The following is a 23453-nucleotide window of genomic DNA, read 5'->3' on the forward strand; positions in this document are numbered from 1 at the left end:
TGGAGAGGAGATGGTGGAAGACAGAAAGACTACCGACCTGCCTGCAGTGAGAGAGTGAGAGGTCCAAAGACTCAGCCTCATCACGGGAGATGCCAATGATCCAAAATGCCTCATGGTTTCCACAGCGTGAAGCCGAGAAAGGTGACAGGCAGGAGCACCAGCCGAGAGGGGAGAGCAGTACTCCATCAGGCTGCGAACGAAAGCTTTGTATGTGGTCAGGAGCTCAGGTGGGCTGAGGAAGGACTTTGCATGATAGAGGATTCCCAGTCGGCATCTGGCTTTGGAGGCCAGGTTGGAAATGTGGCTTTCCTAGGAAAGATCATGGCAGACAGTGAGACCCAGAAGCTTGAAAGAAAGGACTTTTTCCAGAGGATTGTTAAGTAAATGAGGGGGGGCAGATTTCCAACCTCCTTGTCTTGTGGATGACCTCCCCCACCCCTTGTCCAACCTCCCCCCCTCCATATTTCCACTGGGTGCTCAAGGTCCACCAGCAACCCCTTTTTGGTAAAACTACCAAAATCAAGAATCTCTGCTCACCTTCACGCTTTCATTCCTCTTTTTTCCTACTTTTGGAACGAATTCCCAAACTCTATTCAATCCCTCTCTTCCCTCCAGGTCTTCAAAACAGCTGTTCACTACCATCTCTTATCTTCCCCCATCCAAAACTATGATCTTTTCTACCCCCGTTAATCCATCCCAAACCCACCTCCTTCAAATTCCCTGCTTTCCTTCCTGAAAGTCCCTGTCATGTCCATCTTGTTTACCTTGTGTACCCTGCCCCATCCCTCTCCCTTCCACAGATCTCCTCATGTGTCTGTTCCACATTGTTTTTTTCCTTCCCTCTCCTGCCCCTCTTGTCTCCTGCTCCCCTTGTTGTACATTCTGTGCATTAGCTCTCATACAAGCCTCGAAAGTGCTTCCAAAAAACAAAAACCCAACACAGCACTACAAGAAAGACTGCGTCTGTGGAATGTTGGTGAATGTTGGAGCCAAAGTTATAGCCGGGAGTGTTTGGACTAGAGATGAGTTTGACAACAAGGGCTGTGCATAGGCATGACCGGGAGAAGAAAGTGTGTGAATCTCGGCTCTGCCAGTGATGTGTGTGTGTGTGTGTGTGTGTGTGTGTGTGTGTGTGTGTGTGTGTGTGTGTGTGTGTGTGTGTGTGTGTGTGTGTGTGTGTGTGTGTGTTAGTCTTTTGGCACATGCAAGACAATATGTCGGTGTTCCATGTCCATGAACACAACTGGAGTGAGAACTTTTCTGCACTTCATTCAAACCATGAGCTGTGCTCATGTCCCACCATTCCCTTATAGCTGCCTTGCTCACTTCTACTGGTTCGAAATCCTACAAATTACTTATTTGATCTTGGTGAGTGAGGAAATAACAGAAAGGAACTCACAATATCATTCCATGTGTGTTTGTCTTTTTGGGTCTTTTGAATTTTAATGTCTCCAGTGGCCTGCAGAAGTATTCAACCCTCCAAAGTTTTCACATTTTGATGGCACCTGAGATTACTTCATGATGCTTTCAAATCAAACTTAATACTGTATATGGAGTCTTCACAAACTAGTCCAAAGTGATAAAGCTAAAAATTTCAGATAAAATGTGAATAAGTTAGATTCACAAAGAAAATCAGATGATTCTCAGTTGCATAACTATTCAAACCCTTTGCCAAATTAACCCAAAATCACTTCAGCAACAAATTATTTGTTTGAAATGTAACAAAATAAGTGTAATAGGTTTCAACTGTATGTAATCAGTGGTGTAACATAAAAATTAAGGTCCCGCACTTATCTAAGGAGTTTTAAGTTGTAACTCACTTGGTCAACCAACAAGACTAACATGAAGATCAAGGAGCTTCCCAACAAAGTCACACATAAAATGGTGGAGAAACACCATTCAGGAGAGGCTTATAAGAAGATTTCGAAGCCACTCATTATCCCTTTGAGGATGGGGAAATCCATCATTAAGAAGGGGACGACATATCATACCACCCAGACTCTACCCAGATCAGGTCGTCCATCTAAACTCAGCAGCCGGGCAAGCAGGAAAGTGGTTTGGGATGCAACTGTAAATCCAACAATGACTTTGAAATGTCTGCAAGGTTCTATGTCCGAGATGGGGGTCAGTGTTCATCAATCAACAATATCCAGTTCCCTTCACAAAAGCTGGCCTCCATGGACAGGTGGCAAGAATGAAGCGATTACTGAAGAAAGAAAAAAAAACGCATCTGAAAGCTGTATGGACTTTGCAAAAAAGCATCTTAATGATACTACAGGCACGTGGAGAAAGATTTTGTGGTCAGACGAGACAAAAATGGAACATTACAGTCGAAATTCAAAGCGTTACGTCTGGCACAAGCCTAACACTGCACATCACCCAGTCAACACCATCCCCACTGTCAAGAATGGTGGTGGCAGCATCATGTTATGGGACTGCTTTTCATCAGCAGGGACTGGAAAGCTTGCCAGGATAGAAGAGACAATGGACAGTGCAAAGTACAGGAGAATCTTTGATGAAAAACCTGCTTGAGTCAGCCATGAATCTGAAACAGGGCAGAAGATTCACATTTCATCAGGGCAATGGTCTAAAGCACAAAGCTAAAGCTACACTGGTAGAGAGAAACACCATACAGAAGAAAAATGCTGAATAATAAGAAAATAAATGTTCTTGAGTGGCCCAGTCAAAGTCCTGACTTGAACCCAAATGAGCATTTATGGCGAGATGTGAAGCTTTCAGTATATCGACGATCCCCATAAAACTTGGCAGAACTTGAGCAATTTTCACCTGAAGAATTGGCAAAGATTTCACCATCTCACTGTGTAAAGCTGGTGGAGACATACCCAAAAAGACTCAGCAGTCATGACTGCAAAAAGTGCTTCCACAAAGTACTGACCGAAGGGGATGAATACTTTTGCAACCAATCAATTTTGATTTGTACATGTTTTTTATTTTATCATCAGTATTCCTGATGTGTAAGCTCCTTCAACAATGACAGTGTTCAGTTTGATCCCTTCAGTTAGGAATGAAAAAGTTCATTTCGAAAAATTGTTTTTACATCATTCAAAAGTAATCTAAACGTGGCATTATTGGTCAGGGGTGAATACTTGTGCAGGCCACTGTATATTTTTCTGTACTGAGATTTAAAGCAAAATTAATAACCCTTGATTCTTCTCCTTCTTTTGAATGCAGCACATGGCTGCAGGTTCCATCCTTTACTTGGGGCACAGCTTTGCCGCAGTACCCCCTGTATTTGTTGAGTATGTAATGTGCTTGCATTTTGCTTGAGTTGGACATCTGTTTGGCCAATAATCCCCACAGTAAGAACGTTTCTGGCTGGCTAAGAGCTGAGAGTACTTGACTTGCTATTAGGCAATTATTTTCTCATTTGTAAGATTATTCAGAGAACTATTCCATCCTGCCTTTGTGCAAAACCAACCACCATCACCAACTCCCTCCACCTCCTCTTTGGGAAAATTGTAACTGTTGAGAATATCTTGCATCACATTGGCTTGGAATTCTGATAAATAAATATCACAAGAGAAGCAGATTTCTCCCCATTCTCCTCTCCCCTTTCCCCTACCATATATCTACCTACATAACAAAAGGAATATTATGTGACTGTTTGTGAAGGAGAGAGACAAATTATTGTTGAGAAAACAAGGCATATAAATTGAGTTTCTGTGAGCCTGGTGTGGTATCATGTGACAAACAAGGTGAACACTCACGAGGCCTCCATGATACGGAACTCGAATTGTAAAACAGCCTTCATCTGCTGCATCAAATTTCTGCAGGTTCCAAACCATATTACCATCCTGAAGCACCTGAAGTCACAAAAGTCACATTCTTCTCACACCATACTAACACGTCTGTTAATTTTTAAGTAATGCTGCACAATGTCTATTTTATAACTGTATGAAGTAATAACAAAAGAATCCATTTCAGATGGATTATCATATGTAGGTCATAAATCTCCAGCTCGGTTCTTGGAATATTTGTGGTTCGACTTGAAAATCCTTTTACTTTTTGCCTCCAATTCCCCACCTCTTCCTGCTTTCATTTTCCTTGCCAAACCAGGCAATGTCTACTACTCTGCTTCACAACCCACAGATACTTTACAGTTTAATGTAAAGAACATTCATTTCAGTTATAAATAATAATAATAACAGCCAAACTTTGAGGGAGAAAGATTTCAATGGAAAGTGCTCGGTCAATATGAATAACGAATAATTTTAAGCAAACAAGCAAGTGATACAGCAAGCAATCCAAATGGTTTCCACGTAATAATGTTGTCACTAATAAAATTAATGGGGCACATGCTATCACTTAACATTTTCAAAATTATCAATGCACAAAGATATTACTAATCGGTAATCAAACAAATCCTCTTTCAAATGCTGTGGAACATTTCTAAGTGAAATATGTGCAGAGAAAGATTGTTGAGAAAAAAATTTTAGAAATGAGTTTTTCTCACATTTCATAGAAATGAGTTTCAGAAATATTGTTTCAAAATTATTTTTGGATAAGGGTTTTTCTCACTATTTAAATAGACTAAGATTGTTTTAAGTGATTTTGGAGATGGGTTTTTTCTCACGATATTTATAACAGAAATACATCGAGGAAAGTTGTTTGAAATTATTTTTGGAGATGGTTTTTCTCATGTTTCCATCAGAAATAGAAAGAGAAAGATTGTTTAAAATGATTTTTGGAGATGAGTTTTTCTCGAATTTCTCATAAGAATATACAGATTGTATGCATTGTATATGTGGGAAAAAAAATTACATACCCAAATGAGGAATTGAACCCAGATCTACTGGAAAACTGTATCAGTGCTTTGCTATCTAAGCTATCTCAGTGATCTACAGGATGAATACGCAGTTCTCCCACATATAGATGCCACTCTCTTTCCTTTGCTGCTTCCAAAGAACTCGCTGCCAACTATAGGAGAAGCAGGGACCTGTCTATTAGAGGATCTTGCCTCCAATTCCCCACTGTGGGGGGGGGGGCAATTCCATGACCACTATTCCTCACCACAGGGGGTGAAGGAACACAGTTACTGTATAAATGAACAGGAAATAATGATTATATGTACTGTATATGTGTCTCCTCCATAACTCCAAAACCATAAAACCTTGCAGCTTGAAACTTTTCATGCACACTAAGAAAACTCCAAGGAAGTGCAAGAGTGAAAATTGGGAGTTTGGGTTAATGAAAACACCCCTTTTGAAGATAATTAACTTCCAAATTTAATTACATCTTCGGCCACCTCTCTCTCTCTCTGGGGTCTTGAGGCGTATCCCAGGTAACCTCACTGGCATCTGAAGCCGCCATTGGTTTTGGCCTGCTCAACCTTTCCTTGACTTGGAACAGGCCACAACAATTTGTGAATGATAAAGTTTTTTTGTTTTTTTTCACTTTTCTCACTCATATTATCGAATGCCTGTTCATCATAGCTACGAATTGCTGGGTATATTGCAATGCATAGAAACACCCAGAGAATGCCAGCATTTGTGGGATTATTTCATTTCCGCAAATGCCATAACCTTGAGAATCTCTTAAACTAAGCCAGATTATAAAATTTTAGCTCCATAATTGAACTTAGTAGCAGTTTTGACTGCGAAAAATGTTAACTTGTCTAATTCAGATATAGCTCTCGCTTGCGACCCATTTAATTGGAGTGCTTGAGCCGATTGCCGATCGCCCTACAGTGGACGGCAGTACAGTTCACGTCCCAATGATCGGTATGTACAGCCGGCAGTTGCAACAAGGTAGAGGTACGTATACGTGTATATTTGGATCTGTAATTTAGAAACTCTCTGTGGGTGTATGTGTATGCCTGCATGCTTGGTTACGGACGCCATCGTGTCAAAGTTTCATCCCATATCTTGGAGTTTTAATTTTTAACCTCAGCAGCGTATGAGCAATCATGTTTTCCTTTGTCCTCATGACTGATTCTAAAGCAATTGGCTATTTGTATGACTGTGCTTTCGCTTTGTGAGTTTCAAATCAAAATACATTTGATAACACACGATTTCCAAGCCATTCGCAGTCTTAACACGTTCTCTCAATTACAGAGCCAATTTTTTTCCACCTGTCACACACACACACACACACAATTGTTGTGCGTGTGTGTGTGTGTGTGTGTGTGTGTGTGTGTGTGTGTGTGTGTGTGTGTGTGTGTGTGTGTGTTGCTCATAAAGTATAACATATTATCTGCAAACTCCCCAACCCCCACAAGCCCCATCAATCAATCAAAAAAAAAATCTCTCTCTCTCTCTCTCTCTCTCTCTCTCTCTCTCTCTCTCTCTCTCTCTCTCTCTCTCTCTCTCTCTCTCTCTCTCTCTCTCTCTCTCTCTCTCTCTCTCTCTCTCTCTCTCTCTCTCTCTCTCTCTCTCTCTCTCTCTCTCTCTCTCTCTCTCTCTCTCTCTCTCTCTCTCTCTCTCTCTCTCTCTCTCTCTCTCTCTCTCTCTCTCTCTCTCTCTCTCTCTCTCTCTCTCTCTCTCTCTCTCTCTCTCTCTCTCTCTCTCTCTCTCTCTCTCTCTCTCTCTCTCTCTCTCTCTCTCTCTCTCTCTCTCTCTCTCTCTCTCTCTCTCTCTCTCTCTCTCTCTCTCTCTCTCTCTCTCTCTCTCTCTCTCTCTCTCTCTCTCTCTCTCTCTCTCTCTCTCTCTCTCTCTCTCTCTCTCTCTCTCTCTCTCTCTCTCTCTCTCTCTCTCTCTCTCTCTCTCTCTCTCTCTCTCTCTCTCTCTCTCTCTCTCTCCTCTTACAATTCCCATCAGCAAAACGATGGGTGGTATTTGCTTGTCTTTAAAATAAAATAAAAATAAGTGGCTCTTTCTTGCCAATGTGTTTTAGTGGTAGGTGCTGGTACTACAATTCATAAATGTATTTTTTACAAAGAAAGTAGGATTTACCTAAATATTGGCATGTATCACAACTTCTTTCTTTAATGGCCATAATTATTCCCACTTTGTTGTGGGGTTGGTCAACGGGAAGTTTTTTGGATGTCTTTCACAAACCTGATGGCCAGGCCTGACGTTAGGCTAAGTATTTAGTGCACGAATTTGGAACTTGGCCAAATATTGAATGACAGAAAGCCTGGGGATCTCCATAATTATACAACTGATGTTACATCTCAAGGTGTACCGTCTCGTGATACTGGTTGTCCTTTCTGCTGTCGAGTGTTAACTGGTAGACGTAAAAGATGCAATGATGTCTTTCAATGAATACAAGGCGAGTTATCACCAGTACCCTGAACAAATTCCTATTTCCTGCCACTTTCAGACGAATGGCAGACCAGGTCACCTTGTTCATGAAACAGTTGGTTCAAATTTAACCCTCGGCTTGCGTTAAAACAATGTCATCAGAAGATGGGAATAATTGGGACAGTCGTAGAGAGTTATAGTGACCTTCTATAAAATATATGAATTCATACCCACATACTTTTTAGCTCACCTGGAACGTAATTCCAGGGAGCTTATGGGATGGCACGTCGTCCGTCCGTCCGTCCAAAAATATTTTCAACTTCTTCTCTGAAACTACACCTAGGATTTCAATGAAACTTTACCACAACGTTCATCACCGTATATGTATCAAAGTTTGTTCGTGGCGTAAAAAAACAATTGGGCCCTACGGGTGTCTATGGGTGGTTGCCCCCCAAAAAGGTATTTGCTTTCTTCTCAGAAACTATACACACAATTCCGATGAAACTTGACCACAACCTTCATCTTCCGTGATGTACTAAAGTTTGGTCACGACATTAAAACCTAGAGGGGGAGCACTCGGGAGAGTGCAAAACCTTCGCCGCCAATACTGCTGGGTCACTCAAGTGAACCTTATATCTTATTCATTAAATATGTCAACAGTGCTGATAGAGTTATAGTTCTTTTCTCCATTTTTTTTTTGGGGGGAGGGGGGTTGGAAATCACTTAAAACATGTAGAAATGCAAAAAAAAAATTTTTCTCTACATTTTTTTTTTGGGGGGGGGGGTTGGAAATCACTTAAAACATGTAGAAATGCAAAAAAAAAGTGTTTTTTCTTTCCTCTAACAATTTTTTTTGGGCGGGGGGACCAAGTCCAAAATCTAATGGCATGATCCTTGGACCATACCTAACCCCCCCCCCCCCACCAAGTTTCGTCGTAATCCCTCGAGGAGTTTTTCCGTAATACTGTTCACAAACAAACAAACAGAAAGGGGTGAAAACAGTAACCTCTGATCTTCGATGGCGGAGGTTAAAAAATTGGGGTCCAAGGGATTCTAAGTAGAGATTGCCCCCCAAAAGAGGTATTTGCTTCTTTTTCTCATAGACTACACACACAATTCCGATAAAACTTGACCACTGCCTTCATCACCCATGATGTGCCAAAGTTTGTTCACGGCATGAAATGAAAATCCATAGGTATTTACTTTGTTCTCCGTTACATATTTTGTGGGCCATCCATGCCTATCAGTGGTTCCCTGGTTATCTTATCCAGCCGCTACCAGGTGAGCGCCCAGGGACATTGCCCCTATGTCTTACTAGTTCCCGATCGGTTTCACCGGAGGGGACTATTGGCTTGCTGTCCATCTCACCTGTAGTTTTTCAGACTTTTTTTTCCATATGCTTTAATATATTCAACTGAAACCTGGTACATGGCTTTATTATATTAAGTTACAGAACAAGTTCGTGTTTCAGGGCATTTTTCAATTTTTCACAGAATTATGCCCTTTTTGGACTTCGAAAATAACACATCGGTAGGGGGAACATATTGCAAAGCAATACTCGCTCTTGTTTATGATTATAGTGCAAGTAGAACAATTGTTTTATTTATTATACTCCATGTATAAACTTTTGCTTGGAAATTTGGACAGGAAAATAAAATTGTTGGTTCAACTTTTCACTATTTATTTGGTTACTCTTGATCCTGGTAGACGTTCAAACATTTAATATGTGACAACTTAAATTATCCCTCTGAACTCAAGGGAGTATTCTATTGACAATGTTAAGCTAGTTTGAGCATTTTACATGACGTTTCTGTTCATAAATCTCCTGTTCTATAAAAAAAAACATTCCAACATCATTTGAGACCACAGACAATTAGGAGCAATTTTGCTTTGAAAAAATAAAATAAATGTTTTTTCTCATCATTGATAGCCATTGTTTTCATCCATAATAATCTTTACAACATTGCAGCTGCACTTCATTGCTTGAGTTACAAATATTCTGCATTTTTGTTGACACAGAGAAATCCAGACTCCAGGGCCATTCCCATAAAACATACCTTAACGTTCCAGGGAGGAAGACTTTCATAGCAGAATACGAAGTGATCATTGGGCCCTGCATTCGTATGTATCATGTAGATGGTGTTTTGGCCATATAAAGCTAGTCCGCTCCCATTTCTCCGTGGGACTGCAAGAACAAATGAAGAAAATATTGTTATAGATATATACTGCATGTGCATGGTAAGGAGTGGTGCATCCCTGTGTGGATATAGGTGCATATTTCTTTGACAAAGAGAAAACAGCACGTTTTTGGTGTTGCCTGCGTGTGAATATACAAGTTAGTCATGATTTAAAGAGGTCCCAGCGTTGTCCGGTTGGCCTCCCCCCTCATTATTTAACGATCATGAATCTCTCCCATTTCTTTCCCACGACAGACACACACAGTCCCATGAACCAAATTCCACCGGGTTGGGATTCAGTTTGGGTCTACCTGCATCATGCCCTGGTGCATGATGCAGTCTGACTATAAAATAAGTGCTGGTGATAGAAACTGAGAGAAGGATAGAGCTCAGTCGTTTGAAGTGCGAGTTGAGTCACCAGCAGTCCGAGAAATGCTGGAGATCTGTGTCTACAGAATGTGTGGTCAAGGGAAGATGCAGATTTTGGGTAGTGTGCTGAGTGTTGCATCTGTGTCCACATGATGGACCGGACTTGACTGTCCACTCATTATCCCAGCCTGGTGTTGACTTAGTGGCTAGGGTGGCTGGCTTAGGATCTCAGGGTTGTGAGTTCGAGCTCCATTGGCTGGTGAATTAATACCATGTGGGTTGACTCAGCCTGTCATCACTTCCGAGGTCGGCAAAATGAGTTCCAGTGTACTGGTAGAGGGGTACAGCATCAGCGGCACAGCCACGCTTACAAGAAATGACAGCTACCTGTCAGCAAAGCTGCCACACACAAGGACAGAACTCATTAACCCCATTGGCGGAGCACCAACATCTGATCCAACTCATGCCATCGGCCATGAAGCACACTATTACCCCCCCCCCCCCCAATCACCACCATTATTGCCCATTTATTTATTCATCCTAACTTTATTTATTTGCTATTGCCCCAACACTCTGTGTGTGTACAGGCACAGGGCCATATTAGAGAGGTTATATTTTAATTGTTGGTCGGTGTAGCTCAATGTCTGTTTAACCCTGGAGTCTCATTCCTTCTGTACCGAAAAATGTTTGTGTTTTATTCATGATTGAATAAAACTGCATTGTCTTATTGTCACCATTTCTATTGTTATTGTGATTAAACCATCAAATAATAATGTGGATCAAGATGTTCTCTCATTCAGCGATCAAGATGTCGAGCGTCAAAGAAACCACGAAGTTTTGTCAGGAAGTACACTCTTCATGCCTAATTGTTCAATCTGATAAAATCACCATTAGACAAGTTTGGGGTGGAGCCCATGTGAATGGGGTTGTAGCAAACAGCGATCTGACATGTCCGCACAAACACCTGACGAATATATCTCTGATCTCTGATGTACCATACTAAGTTACAGAGCATTGATGCTGCCAAAGCAGTTTCGTGGCAAGAGTTATACAAGGTGGTTTGTCATTGCCTTCCCAGCAGTAGGACAAGGATTTGGCCATGGTGCCAGCAATAGCTCAACAACACTTCACTGAGGACACAGTGGGATATTTAACCTCTGCCAACTAATACCGGCAGACAAGACACCCAGTTTAATGTCCAGCGAGGGACAGCACACATATTAATGAATCACTACGTCTATGAAAAACCAGGTTGATGAGATTCAAACCGAGGCTAGACAGCTTAGAGGAGAGTGTGCATACCTCAATCCATCCTCGTCCTAATATATATATATATATATATATATATATATATATATATATATATATATATATATATATATATATATATTGTTGTGGTTGAGGAAATTCGCAAACCACCATTCAGGTCCCATAGGTGAGATATCTCTGTAAGTATATGTGTAGTTAGCCCAAACCCGTTGTTTAGAGGGAATAAATGTCATTCATTTGGGCTGTGACCCTTCAAGATAGCCGTTTTTCTGTTCTATATTTATTTTGAACCAACCACGTCTCAACCGCCATCACACAACAACCACCAACCGCAACGCCGCTTCACAACAACGCCAACAGCCACGACCTTTACCGTCACATCTCGCTCTCGCAACCATCGCATCACCGCCATTCCCGCGCCGCTTGTGGGCAGCGATCCTGGACTCGTACAGGGCGCGCACCGAGCAGCGGGTGCAAAAAGCGGCCTTTCTGAGAAATCGGATCAAGAATGATTCACGCCCACTTCTGTTCCGTCCTATCAGCGAGCGTGGGGCGATTTGGCCCCGCCTCCAGGCGCGTCGGAGTATAATCGATATATGCAGATTCGAGGATCAGGAATGATTCACGCCCACTTTTCCTCTGTCCAATGGGCGAGCGTGGCCCCGCCCCCGAGCCGATCCTGATCCAAAAATCTGCATATGGTTTCTCCTGTCGCACTATAAAGCGCCGAGCGCGGGGCGAATCGAGGAAGAGTTGGAGAGGTGTGGCAGCGGCAGAGGGAAGAGTTGGAGAGGTGTGGCAGCGGCAGAGGGAAGAGTTGGAGAGTTGTGGCGGCGGCAAAATCAGTCGAGAGAGTGTCTGTCGGGGTCCGGAGAGTCTGTAGAAGCCAAGGAGCTTTGTGGAGGTCTGCGCTCGTGTCAGAGTCGGGGAGCTGCGGAGAGGGGAGGCCGGGAACGCGGTCGAGGTCGCAGTGGAGTCGCCCGTCGCGGGACCCAAGCCAGCCAGATATCCTCTTTCCCCCGAGCATCAACAACCCCCCCCTGTTTCCCCCCGCGCTGAGATAGTGTGAGAAGGGGGCCCCGTTCCCACCCCATTCCAGGCAGTGCCAGCGAGGCCCGCGGCGTCGGGGCGCCGCCGCCATTTTGCAGCTCATCACCAGACGGGTAGGCTCGACGCGGTCTCGGCCCCAGGCCCGTCTTCCCCCTTATCGTTGAGGGTGGCCCCTTTTTTCTTTTGCTTTGGAGTATATGTGTTGTCGGTGCCGTCTGTGAAGTAAAAACTGTGTAAGTGTTGCCGTGTGCTCGCGTAGTCGGTAGTAGATCTGCATTGTGTTTCTTTTGTTGCAATTGCTTTTGGTGCGTAATTGTTGTTTCTTCTTTTGTTACATTTGCTTTTGGTGCATAATTGTGGTAATTGTATATGTGTGCTTTCCGTTTGCCGCGGAATAAATGTGCTTTATGTTGAACTGTTTCTCCCATTTCGCTTCGTCTTTTCTCTAATTGAATCTCCATCTTACTTCACGTAAAGGGTTGGTCGTGGGCTAAATACGCCCGATAATTAATCGGAACCGTCGAGGTTGACGATAACACCGCTCGGTTATCCCGATAGTACGGAATGGGTCGCTTAAAGTGGCCCGTGTCCGAGGTCGACCTGCGGCGAGGTGCGATCGCCCGGTCTACCCTCCGTGTGGGTACTTAGGTAGGTCGAATTTGGCGAACAACCCTATCCCACGCGGGGGGCCGATTGGCACGATCGTGGTGAGGCCGAAAGGCCCACCCGTGACTAGTTCCCGGCGTTAGTCCGAGAGGGTCACGACGGGATTGTCCGTCCGGTGGGCGACGTGCCGCGATTCGAGTTACGTGGCCGCCCGCACGCCGGCGGACGCGAATCCGCAACAATATATACATATATACATATATATATATATATATATATATATATATATATATATATATATATATATATATATATATATATATATATATATATATATATATATATAGATAGATCCACACACATCTGTAATACTAAATGTGTGTGTGTGTGTGTGTGTGTGTGTGTGTGTGTGTGTGTGTGTGTGTGTGTGTGTGTGTGTGTGTGTGTGTGTGTGTGTGTGTGTGTGTGTGTGTGTGTGTGTGTGTGTGTGCGCGTTTCTCCTCCGTAACTCCAAAACCATGAAACCTTGCAGCCTGAAACTTTTCATGCCTACTAAAGGAACTCCAAGGGAGTGCATGAGTGAAAATTGGGTGTTTGGATTAATTAAAACACCCCTTTTGAAGATAAGAAGATAACGACTTTATTTAATTATATCCTTCATCAGGCGCATCCTCCTGCACCTGATTGGGGTATTTAGGCACATCCTGGGTGACCTCGCTGGGTGTCTTAGCCATTTTGTTCGGCCTGCTCAAAAATCCCTCGAGTTGGAAACAGGCCGCAACGGTTTATTGACGATAAAATGCTCAAAATGGTTTTTTTTTTCTTCACTTTCCTCACTCATATCATCGAAAGCCTCATCTACATACCCATGAATTGCTGTACACATCACTTTTCTAAGTGCTGTAATTTTCAAGTGAGGATCTTGGAGTGATTTCATGCATTATATGATCCAATTTTCCACGATATACTCTCACGGACTAATTCAAGTATGTAATCGAAATATAATTTGAGTTTTGTGGATCGGATCATGTGGACTAAACTCGAAATCTGGAGTGAAATCTGAATATGTTAAGAAATTGGCAATGTTTAGTTTTTGCAGGTATGTGCCAGCCACTCCTTATCGACTATTTAATTGGCATGCTGGCTTGAGTGCTGAAGCTACTTGCCGAATGCCCTGCAGTGGATAGCGGTACAGTTCATGTCCCAAATGGGATGTTCAGTCAGCAGTTTCTATACAAGGTAGAAGCACATATTTAGCACACACAGAGGTGGTACATATGGGTAGATTTGGATCTGTGGAGGGACTCTCCAAAAATGTGTGCGCATACCTGCATGCATGGTGACGGACGCCAGGGTGGCAAAGTTTCATCCCATATCTTATGGGGGTTTTAAGTTTTAACTTCAGCAGCGTACAAGCAATCACATTTTCCTTTGTCCTCTTGACTGTTGCTAAAGCAATAGGTTATTACCTCTACCACCTAAAGTGAAGGAGGTTATGTTTTCACCCATTCCTGTCTGTTGGGTCGTCGAAATAGGTGACCCTTATTGTCAGTAATTCTGTCTGTTTGTTTGGATGTTTGTTCATTTGTCATCAGCATAATTGGTAGTAAATGTGGGTGGATTCTTATGTACATCGGTACATCTTATGACCAAGTGCTTTGGAAATTGTGATGGTTGCTAGGGACGCTTTGGTTCCCTGACAACAACCGAAAAACCTTCAAAATCGGTACCGTTCACGGGAAATCAATTCCGAAAGCCATTATCCCACGTAGGGTTATGAAATTTGGCACGAATGATCTACAGGTGATGCTCTATCAAATATATTCCGTTTTTTTGTGATATATGGAATACTTTACCCACAGCGCCCCCTACAATTAGGGTATGTGCGAAAATTGGCGAAAATTGAAGGCCCCTAGTGACCAGGTGAGTGCATCGATACGAATGAAACTTTGCAGGTTCATGGTACTCAATGAGTACTACAACTTTGCCTCAGGACATATTGACCGATTTCGCTTAGGTCAGGGGTCAAAGGTCAATTAGTGCAAAAATCGATAATATGCGAGAGCTGGAGGCACCTTCGTGCCAAATGCTACTCCTCCTAGGGTTATGGTCGGATGGTCATGAAAATTCACACTAATCGTCTGGAATACATTGTGCACAAACAATCGAGCCGGATTTTCGATTTAGATCTTTGTTCACCCACAGCACCCCCTCGAACTTTGGGGATTTCAGATTTCAAACCGCATTTTCGGTACTTTTCATTCAAATGGATACCGAGTAGTTATCAGTAGATGGAACTGGATGAGATTTGATATGCATAATCTTAAGGTGATTCCCTATTCGCTATATGACATCCATTTTGCTCTATACCTTATAGTTTCCATGCTCGGTGACCCATAGACGCCTACTGGCTTGTTTGTCTGTCTGTTTGTCTGTGAACAGGATATCTCAAAAAGTTGTGGACGGATCTGGATGAAATTTTGTGGACAGGTTCGCTGTGTGACAAGGATGAGCTGATTAGATTTAAGTGAAGATCCAAATCCGGATCCGACTACTAGAATTTTTAAGTGATTCTTCACCATTGACAGATAGGGCTAAACCGATATATATAGCACGATATCTTAAAAAGTTGTGAACAGATTCGGACGAAACTTGGTTGACAGGTTGGGTGTGTCGCAAGGACAAATTGATTCGATTTTGGTGAAGACCTGAATCCGGATCTGGATACGATAATTATTTCATTTATAAAGTGATTCTTCACCAATGAGAGATCGGGCCAAAAACGATGTAGTACTGGATAGCGTGATATTTCAAAATTGTATTGGGTCTGATATATGTTGTCATGGATCAGGCATTACGTGACGGAGGTATGCGCTCCACCGAGTGCCCTTATAGTTAGGTGTGCTTCACAAAAGTTATACGTTTCTCTTTGTGAGTTTCAAAGCAAAATATGTTTGATAAAACCCGATTTCTGAGCCGTTTGCCATATTGACGTGTTTTCGAAATTACCGAGCCAATTTTTTTTTCCACCCGTCACATGCAACTGTTTATAAAGATTAATGTTTATGCACATCTCCTTGAAACATCGATAATGCAAAGTTGTTTTTTTAAATTTGTTTATTGAAATCCCCCCAAAGCAAGGGTGAAAGCTACTCAAGGTTTTTGGGTTGTATAAAGTATGTACTGAAGTTGGTAATCACACCGACTCCACCCTGCCTAAAATTTTTGCCGATATCAGCCAAGCACTAAGGTGTGTATATCGTGTGTGTTTGTGTGTGTGTTTGTGTGTGCTTGTGTGTGTTTTGTTCATAAAGCAAAACATTTTCTCTCTGCAAACAACCCTCCCCCCCCCCCCAAAAAAAAAATGTCTTTTTTTTCTCTCCCTCTCCCTCTCCCTCTCCCTCTCTCTCCCTCTCTCTCCCTCTCTCTCTCCCTCTCTCTCCCTCTCTCTCCCTCTCTCTCCCTCTCTCTCCCTCTCTCTCCCTCTCTCTCTCCCTCTCTCTCCCTCTCTCTCCCTCTCTCTCCCTCTGTGCCATCCTTGCTCGGCCCCCTCCTAATACACTGCAGCACCCTCTCTCACATATACACATATAATCTTGACGTGTCCGGGCAGTGTTTATCTCCGGACGTGTCCTGATGATGTTTGTTTATCTCCAGACATGTCGTCATGCGGTCAGAATGTGTGAGCGACGTGATATGTGTGCTGATTGGGTGTCCAGCTTTGCCCATCCCCACCTTTGAGTATTTAGGGGGGTTTGTGGTAATTTTCATCACTCTTGAGAAATGTTAACGGATGCATGTTGCTTGTTACATGTTGTTAATCGAAACGTTGTCATTGTTTGTTCAAATAAATACTGGAGAATTTACCATGAATTCCTTTGATATTTCTGTTTACATATATATATATATATATATATATATATATATATATATATATATATATATATATATATATATATATATATATATATATATATATATATATATATATATATATATATATCTTGGGTACCCAGCATTGCCCGTTGTTTGGTATTTTGTAATCTTGTTGGTATTTTGAATCAATGAACATTTGATTTTTTTTGAGGGTTTATCTCTGGGGGCCTGAAACGTTTCCCTCCACCCACTAAGGAATGAGGTTGGGGATCATTTAATATTACCTTTCACATCTTTGTTTACAGACATTTTAGGATGGTTTTGTGATTTTTGTTTCCTGGGATAATGGCATTAAATTACATAAATATGCAAAACTTCAGCTTTCTATCGTACCGAGAAAGTCTTCAACATTATTTTATACGAGTGAGTGAGTGAATGAGTGAACGAGTCAGTGGTTAGAAAGGACTTTATAAATATGATGAACGTTCACATAAAATATGGGATGGACCTGCCACAAAGTCATATTTTGAAATGCAAGATACTCTCCTAACCCCCTGACACAGGTGGTATCAAGAAACACCAAAAACGAAATGTTGATTTCCTTGAATGCATGTTTTATACGAAATAATAATAAAATAAATAAATTGATCGATGATCAGATTGTTTTATAAACGTCATTACTTTGACTGTCAATTTCGAACCTCGGTGGTGTTATGTTGAGTGTCCACTCCGAGTCTGGGAGGGCGGCAGTTCAAACCCAGGCTGAGTCACACCAAAGACTTAAAAGTGGTACGTTCTGCTTCCTTGCACGACGCTCAGCATTTAAAAGGATGGAACTCGGATAATCCCCAAAGGTTGGCATCAATGGGGAGGAGGAAATGTCTCGCTTAGTGCAGTGAGCGGCACCGTTGTTGTGATGTCGCTGGTAACCAGAATATCCTGGGAAGTGGCGGCACTTCCCTCAAGCTCAGTGTGTGTGTGTGTGTGTGTGTGTGTGTGTGTGTGTGTGTGTGTGTGTGTGTGTGTGTGTGTTCCATTATGAGTTCAAGACCTTGTATTGAAAAATTTAAAACAACACCAACAACGATGCACCATCTCTGACACCTACGGGCAGCTACTTATTGCAACTTTGACAGAAGGTGTATTTGGTTTGTTTTAGGTTGCTTTTCCTTTGTTACATTATAGTTAATTGTCTTGTTTTGTATCTTCACGTGAATGTGCAGTGCAAGGTTCAAATTCGATTTACTGCGTTTTCCCCATTGTCTCATTACGTCTTCATTTATGTAAAATGCTAATATATCCCTGTCCTGCACATGATGTCTGTCCAAGCTACTCCTTCAGCCTAAGGTTATTTATTAAGAAAGGATTGTTGTTTTTTTATGACATTACTTTTTCTCACCATTTCTACCCAAAGGGTTATTATTTTTAATTAGCAATAAAATTTAATTAGCAATAGCAATAAAAAAAAAAAACAATTAGCAATTAGCAATTTTCTTGCTCAAACATCCAATACAAGTGATTGCAAGACCAAGTCAAAAGAACCTGAGCTCATGACCAGGATTTGTTGTGTGAAATCAATGAGAGATCTTGCACATAAAGCGATGAAAGCAAATCAAACTTACTCGTGCTGCGAGGATGAAATAGTGTCCACGGTCCTATTCCCATGGATTTGTAGTTGTGAGGGAAATGTGGTGTTGAAGACACTTTTCGTGATCCTGAAAAAAGTGCATATTATTGAACACAAAGTTAACAACGAGTTGTTTAAGAGGAGGTTGCGGGTCACCAAACATGTTCTGAAAATTTATCAATATGATTATATGTGCATTAAATAGTTCGATGCAAACTATTATGGTTGCCAAACTATTGGGAAAATTAATGAAATTTAACTCCGAAGTTGTTATTTCTCGAGGCTGTTGAAAAAAAAAAAAAAACAGCCGCGTGCCATATATGGATTGTGACGTCACGTTCTCCAAAACAAAGCGGACACTCACTCGCTCATTGAAGAAGTGTCCAGTTCAGCGGGCCGTTCTTTCGCTTTTTTTGATCTTGCAACTGTCTATATTATCCTTTATTATTTTTAATTATTGTAGAACAAAGTTATTTGGATATTTGTACATCATGCCTCGTACGTGTGTCGTCATGTTTTGCGAAAATGGCTGGAAAACGGGTAATCGCTCCCACCGATTCCCAAAGGAATCAAACATTCGCCGGCAGTGGATAAGATTTGTACAAACAAAACGGGCGAATTTTCCCCCAAAGAAAACGGGTAAAGAGGACCCTTTGGATAGACTTGTCATTTGTGGTGACCATTTCACAGCCGAGGATTACGAAGGCATAAACACATCTGATCACCACTCTGTGAATATGAGTTGTTGGTTGACAAGTTCTCCAGATACTGCTCTGTCAACAGAATCAATTGTTAAGTTTAAGTGAGAAAAACCTTGAAATGTATTCTTAAAGAGAACGTGGAAAAACACATAAATAAACTTTCTGAAAAACACGAGCATGAAAAAATTTCTCTACAAATCAACTTATTGTTGATTAAATTACTTTTTTTTTTAACAGCATCAGCAAATTGGGCTATTTCATTTCAATTGTAAAAATATTGATCAATTTTCCACTTTTTTTTCTAAATTTGGTAGAATATTTCCCAATGAGGCTAAACATGTTTTGGTATTTCTATGCCACAACAGTCTCTTAAAAGTTGGGGTTTGTTCTCACTGTTCACTTTCGCTGGGGTCAAGCTCAGCTGTCAGAAAGACTTCAACGCCAAGGCTTCGGTGTATAATATATCTGGGTCCATTATTAATTCATTCTATTTCTGACTCTTGAGTGACTAGAGGGTTAAAAAATTATTATATTAAGTCACAGACGAATCAAACTTTACATTATTTTATGCATCGAACAAGAAAATGAAAATCTACAAACCAATCTGTCTGGTGGAGTCTGTCAGTGTGAACTGCCGGGCAGTCAGTCCTGCCACTTGTACATGAAATCGGCCGTTTTCTGGCATTCGCAAGTGGCTCAAATTTATATGGCTCAGGGCCAGAAACTCCATCGTATAAATTCCCATCATCCTCCGACTCGTCCTCGGCAATATCGGAATGAAAACACTCAATTTCATCGCCGCTGAAATCGCTTTGATTCGCATCTCGCCGTTGTTTACACGCTGTTTCCGAATGTTCACGAAGTTTTCGGAGCACGTGACGTCATAGCATCTTCGGTAAATTCCGTTCTGTTTTTCGATCACTGACAAAATTTTTGACTTAAAAGTTAATTTTAGCATATTTTTTTTGATTTTCAAATGTAAGAAAAATAATTGCCCAACGATTATTAATGTGATTGCAACCTTCGAATCATGCGAAGTCATCAGCGACCCAAAACCTGCTCTTCAAGATGAAATAAACAGCACAAAGAAAAGGTGCTGTGAATATTCATTTGTTCAAAATAATACATCACCTAACGAGCAGTGTGGCAGCTCCATGTAACCTTGAGAGCAAACTGCATGCAGGGGTTTATTGGGTATATGTCCAGGCAAACACTGGAAGCTAATCAGCTCATCTTCAGGGACCAAAATGTCTCTTTTAGGCTGTAAAAATTGCATGATGAACACCACAAAACAAACAAAAATTTATTTCCAATTCTGGCCATCAGGATGCTCATTATTCAATAGCTCGGAGATCCAACATTCAGTCACTTCAACCAAATTAACGCATTTTATTCTTCAATAAAATGTCTTCTGTTCTGTTAGAATGAAAGCTTGGATAAAAATTAAAAAAAAAACCTTATTGGCCTGCAGACTGTAGTACATCGCCGGCAACACAAGGTTGTTGCTGTCCATCTGCTGTTCCATTACTTTGCAGTTATCTGGAAGTGAAAGGGTGACAGCTAACTGCTGGTTAAGAGAGAGGGTTCACAATTCTATTCATTACTAGCACTGATGTCAAGGCCAACGTGCAGGAGCAGAAAACATTGCACAGATTCTGAAGTATCTACATGTAAAATTTAGGGCTACTTGATGCTACAGTTTGGCAGTGAAAGAATAACGTGCAAACGCTTGAAAATATGTATGTTGTATAGATAACAACCTCAACCAGTAACATTGTATTTTGTACTTTCTTTTTTTTTCAGAAGTGAAGCTCATTCAAAAGCAAGGTAGAACTGACAGTGGGGCTAACATCAAGGGAATGAACAAACAGGAAAAGAGGAGACGGTGTAGGAAGGAAACACTGAAAACAGCAATAAGAGGGATGGGTTTTTTTGTGTGCATAGTTGAGGCTCGTGGAAGAGCCTGTACTGTTACTCTGAATTCTGAACTTCGAGGCTGGTAGAAATGCTGTACTCATGTCGTTGCATGCAGTTCTGTGCTCTGCCTGGAACAGAGGCATCATCCCAACTGATTGGAAGAGGGGCCTTGTTGTCCCTTTCTGGAAAGGGAAGGGTGATCGCCAGGACTGCAACAACTACCGAGGGGTGACGCTACTCTCAGTGCCCGGAAGGTCTTTGCTCGGATAATTCTTGATAGGGTTCGCCATCATCTGCTTGAGCACCAGCGTCCGGAGCAGTCAGGCTTTACACCAAAGAGTCAATGATTGACCGTGTCCTTACTGGATGCAGAGGAGAGTTTTTGGCAGGGCTTCTTGCAGCCAATCTCGATCTCTGCAAAGCATTCGATTCAATGTAACGGTATGCCCCTTGCGGGATTATTGGTCTTCGTGGGGTACCATCAAAACTGATCAATCTGATTTCTGAACGATAGTCTGGAACGAAGTGTGCTGTGAGATGTGGTGATCACATTTCCGACTTATTTCCAGTTGTTCCTTGAGTTTGTCAGTGGTGTGTACTGGCTTCCACACTTTTCAGCGCTTTTATGGCCTGGATTCTATGGAGGTTGTCAGATAGATCAAGCTGCAGTGCAACGTTTGGGAATATCAAGAACTCTGACCTTGATTTCACAGATGATGCAGTCATCTTTGAAGAGACTCCAGATATCCTTTTGGGGGCCCTTGAGGTGATGAATGAGGAGTTCAAGTTGCTGGGATTACAGGTTTCCTGGATATAAACTAAGATCCAGGCTTTCAATGACATCTTGGATGCTGATCGCTTGTTTGTGGTGTGGACATGTTTGTGGTTAGAATGTTGAGGTCACAGAGAGATTCGCTTGCCTTGGCAGTGATATTAATGTCTCTGCTGGCTGTGAGCCAGAGGTCAATAGACATCTGGGTCGGGCCTGGGGAATCATGGATTCACTGGATCATAGGGTGTGGCGCTGTTGGTACCTGTGCAGGAGGATGAAAGTGAGAGTCTTCAGGTCCTTGATGCTTCCATTCTTGCTCTACGGATGTGATACTTGGATTATGACCAGGGATCTGAGACGGAGATTTAATTCATTTGGTAACAGATCTCTTCGGAGAACCCTTGACTCTTGCTGGTCGGAGTTTGTGTCCAACGAGCGGTTGCTGAGAGAGACTCAAATGAGTTTGTTACCTGCATAGTCCGTAAGCATCAGCTGAGGTTGTATGGACATGTGGCTCGTTTTTCTGACGCTGATCCTGCTCACCAGATTCTCTCAGCGAGGAAGCCTCGTGAGTGGAGGAGGCCAATGGGCTGACCATGTGCCTCGTGATTGCAGCAGGTTGATCGGCATCTCAAGGAGATGGGGATGGGCCAGGCATCTACCTTGGTGATGGCCAGATGGAAGCCCCTAGAGTACCGGCGGAAAGTGGACGCAGTGACGAGCTGCTCCGGTACATGCTCCTGTTCGTGACCTGACTTGATACTTTAATCCTGGCTTTTGTCTCAGTCCACTATGTGGATTGCCACCACTGAACTGAAAATAAATAGAATGCTCATTGCCATTCACAGTACCCAGAGCCCGGTGTAGCTTTCGGATACCACCTTGGAACTTATGGTTTAAGGAAGTTTACGAAGATCAAATCTGCCTGTTTATTTCACAGTGTTGATTTTGGTTCAAATTGAAAACATGAATTTACCTTTCGTTGTTTTGTTATGATGTACCAAAATGATGCAAATCAAAGTAATGAAATATTATTAACTTTATGCATAGTAAACCCAAATCATTGGCAGAGTGAGCAGCCGAGAGAATGTGTATGTCTGCTGCAGGCAGGGCGATTCATCAATGTGTGTGCCGTCCCGCGGATGGATGTGAAACTGGATGTCCCATCGCATGCTCACCTGCCTCCAAGCAGTCTACCCTGAGTTTGAACCCCGACCCAGCTATAAACTGTCATCCTGGTGTTTCACATGCAGGGTGATTCATGAACGTGAGTGCCATGCCCCGGATGGACGTTAAACTGGATGTCCCGTTGCACAATTCCCTCTAAGCTGTCTAATTATCGCCGGTACCAGCCAGTTCATGAAAGACTTGGGTAAAACTCCCCTCAGTCTCACCTGGCCGAACCGACGAGAAGGTGAGTTTAATGATTGCCGTTCATATAAATACACTCATTAATCCTACCCCGTTAATCCTACCTACATAAAAAAAATTGTTATTAACCAATTTGCAACCTACAAACAAATAGATTTACCAACAGGGTTCATGTGATGAACGCCAAATGAGAGGCTGCGATCCTGCAGTGATATTTCAGAATGAAACTACACCATTCCTGTTCATCAACATATAAGAATACCTCCCGTAACAGATTGGAGCAGTTTATTGCTGCAGAAAATGTCATTTTAACATTGATTTTGGTTTTTCAATCTGGGATGCATTCAAAACCACCTTCATCCGCGACACGACTCAGCCAAGTGGTGCTAAAGGCCCGGTCACACCTTGACGTTTTAGCCAGCGATGGCAACGTATTAAAATGTATGTAAAACGCTGGCTTACGTTGAACTTTTGATGTTTTTTTTTTAAAGATTCGGACGTATTCATAGCGACTTG

General features: G+C 42.1%; 1 protein-coding gene across 1 annotated transcript in view; it reads right to left on the bottom strand.

The window, feature by feature from the left end:
* The window catches only part of LOC147016073 (uncharacterized), an 85435-nt gene that overhangs the window by 4563 nt on the left and 57419 nt on the right, over positions 1–23453 (bottom strand). The window contains exons 11-15 of the mRNA XM_085848757.1: positions 20334–20416; positions 20009–20138; positions 18172–18264; positions 9260–9387; positions 3729–3824 (exon numbers count right to left, since the gene is read on the bottom strand). Coding sequence (XP_085704883.1) covers positions 3729–3824; positions 9260–9387; positions 18172–18264; positions 20009–20138; positions 20334–20416 — 530 coding nt within the window. The remainder of the gene's footprint in view (positions 1–3728; positions 3825–9259; positions 9388–18171; positions 18265–20008; positions 20139–20333; positions 20417–23453) is intronic.

The sequence above is a fragment of the Eptatretus burgeri genome, chromosome 12, assembly GCF_056783735.1.
Source record: "Eptatretus burgeri isolate ZD-2024b chromosome 12, Ebu_testis_v1, whole genome shotgun sequence".
Taxonomy (NCBI): Eukaryota; Metazoa; Chordata; class Myxini; order Myxiniformes; family Myxinidae; genus Eptatretus; species Eptatretus burgeri.